We start from the raw sequence: 765 nt of genomic DNA, 5'->3' as shown, positions 1-765 counted from the left end.
CGAAACGTCAGTTCCCGGATCATTGGAAGGGACAGAACGGATTGTACTGTGCTGGATTCGCTAGACAAGGATTGGCCGGCATTTCAAGAGATGCCCAGAACATTGCCAGAGACATCGATATGTTGATTCAGCGTAGAAACAGAGCAAATGATCAAGATTTCCTCCTAAATTAGAAATTTAGAACACGGGTTCTGTAATTCCCGTTGTCTTATCACTGTAATAACCGAGAAAGAAAGTGAGGAGGCTTTGTTCAATGTCAAAACTTACAGGAAAGTGATGTTTCTTTACTTATTGCTGATAAATCCGTCTAAAAAAAGGCCCCACTCTCCAGAATTTTTTCAAAAGGAATCAGCTTTCATAATCATGAATGTAATCCTTTCATGATTGTGTTCCAAGAGCATTCCTCAGATTCGAGTATCGAGCTTCGAGCTCAAACCACGATTCCAGGCTCACCAGCCCGTTGAATTCCTTGAACGTAGCCATCTTTTCTAAGTGATCTCGAGTGCTTCCGTTCTCCTTGAGAATCTTGAGGGCATCAACCAGAGCTCGAGCCGTTGCATAAAGAGCGGTAAGAGGGTGAACGATCAGATGAAAACCCATTTCTTTGAGCTCCTCGGGACTATGCAATGGCGTCACCCCGCCTTCAATCATGTTGCATACTCTGTAACCCTTTGTTCTTCGCCCGATTTCCTTGAGTTCATCATCATCCCTCGGTGCCTCGACAAAGGAAGCATCAGCTCCTGCCTGAACAGTACCACCGATTTC

At 44.7% G+C, this 765-nt stretch overlaps 1 protein-coding gene across 1 annotated transcript; it reads right to left on the bottom strand.

Annotated features, from left to right (window-relative positions):
- Nucleotides 1-148: 148 nt before the first annotated feature.
- Nucleotides 149-762, bottom strand: LOC104824677 (carboxyvinyl-carboxyphosphonate phosphorylmutase, chloroplastic-like; the record flags this gene model as incomplete). The annotated part of the gene is made up of 1 exon (XM_010556788.1): nucleotides 149-762. A coding segment is annotated over one exon (384 nt), but the record flags the coding sequence as incomplete, so codon positions are not given.
- Between the last annotated feature and the right edge of the window lie 3 nt (nucleotides 763-765).

This window comes from Tarenaya hassleriana, unplaced genomic scaffold (genome assembly GCF_000463585.1).
Source record: "Tarenaya hassleriana unplaced genomic scaffold, ASM46358v1 Cleome4036, whole genome shotgun sequence".
Classification (NCBI taxonomy): Eukaryota; Viridiplantae; Streptophyta; class Magnoliopsida; order Brassicales; family Cleomaceae; genus Tarenaya; species Tarenaya hassleriana.
The sequence above is the reverse complement of the archived record's forward strand: the minus strand, read 5'-3'. Positions and strand labels throughout refer to the sequence as shown.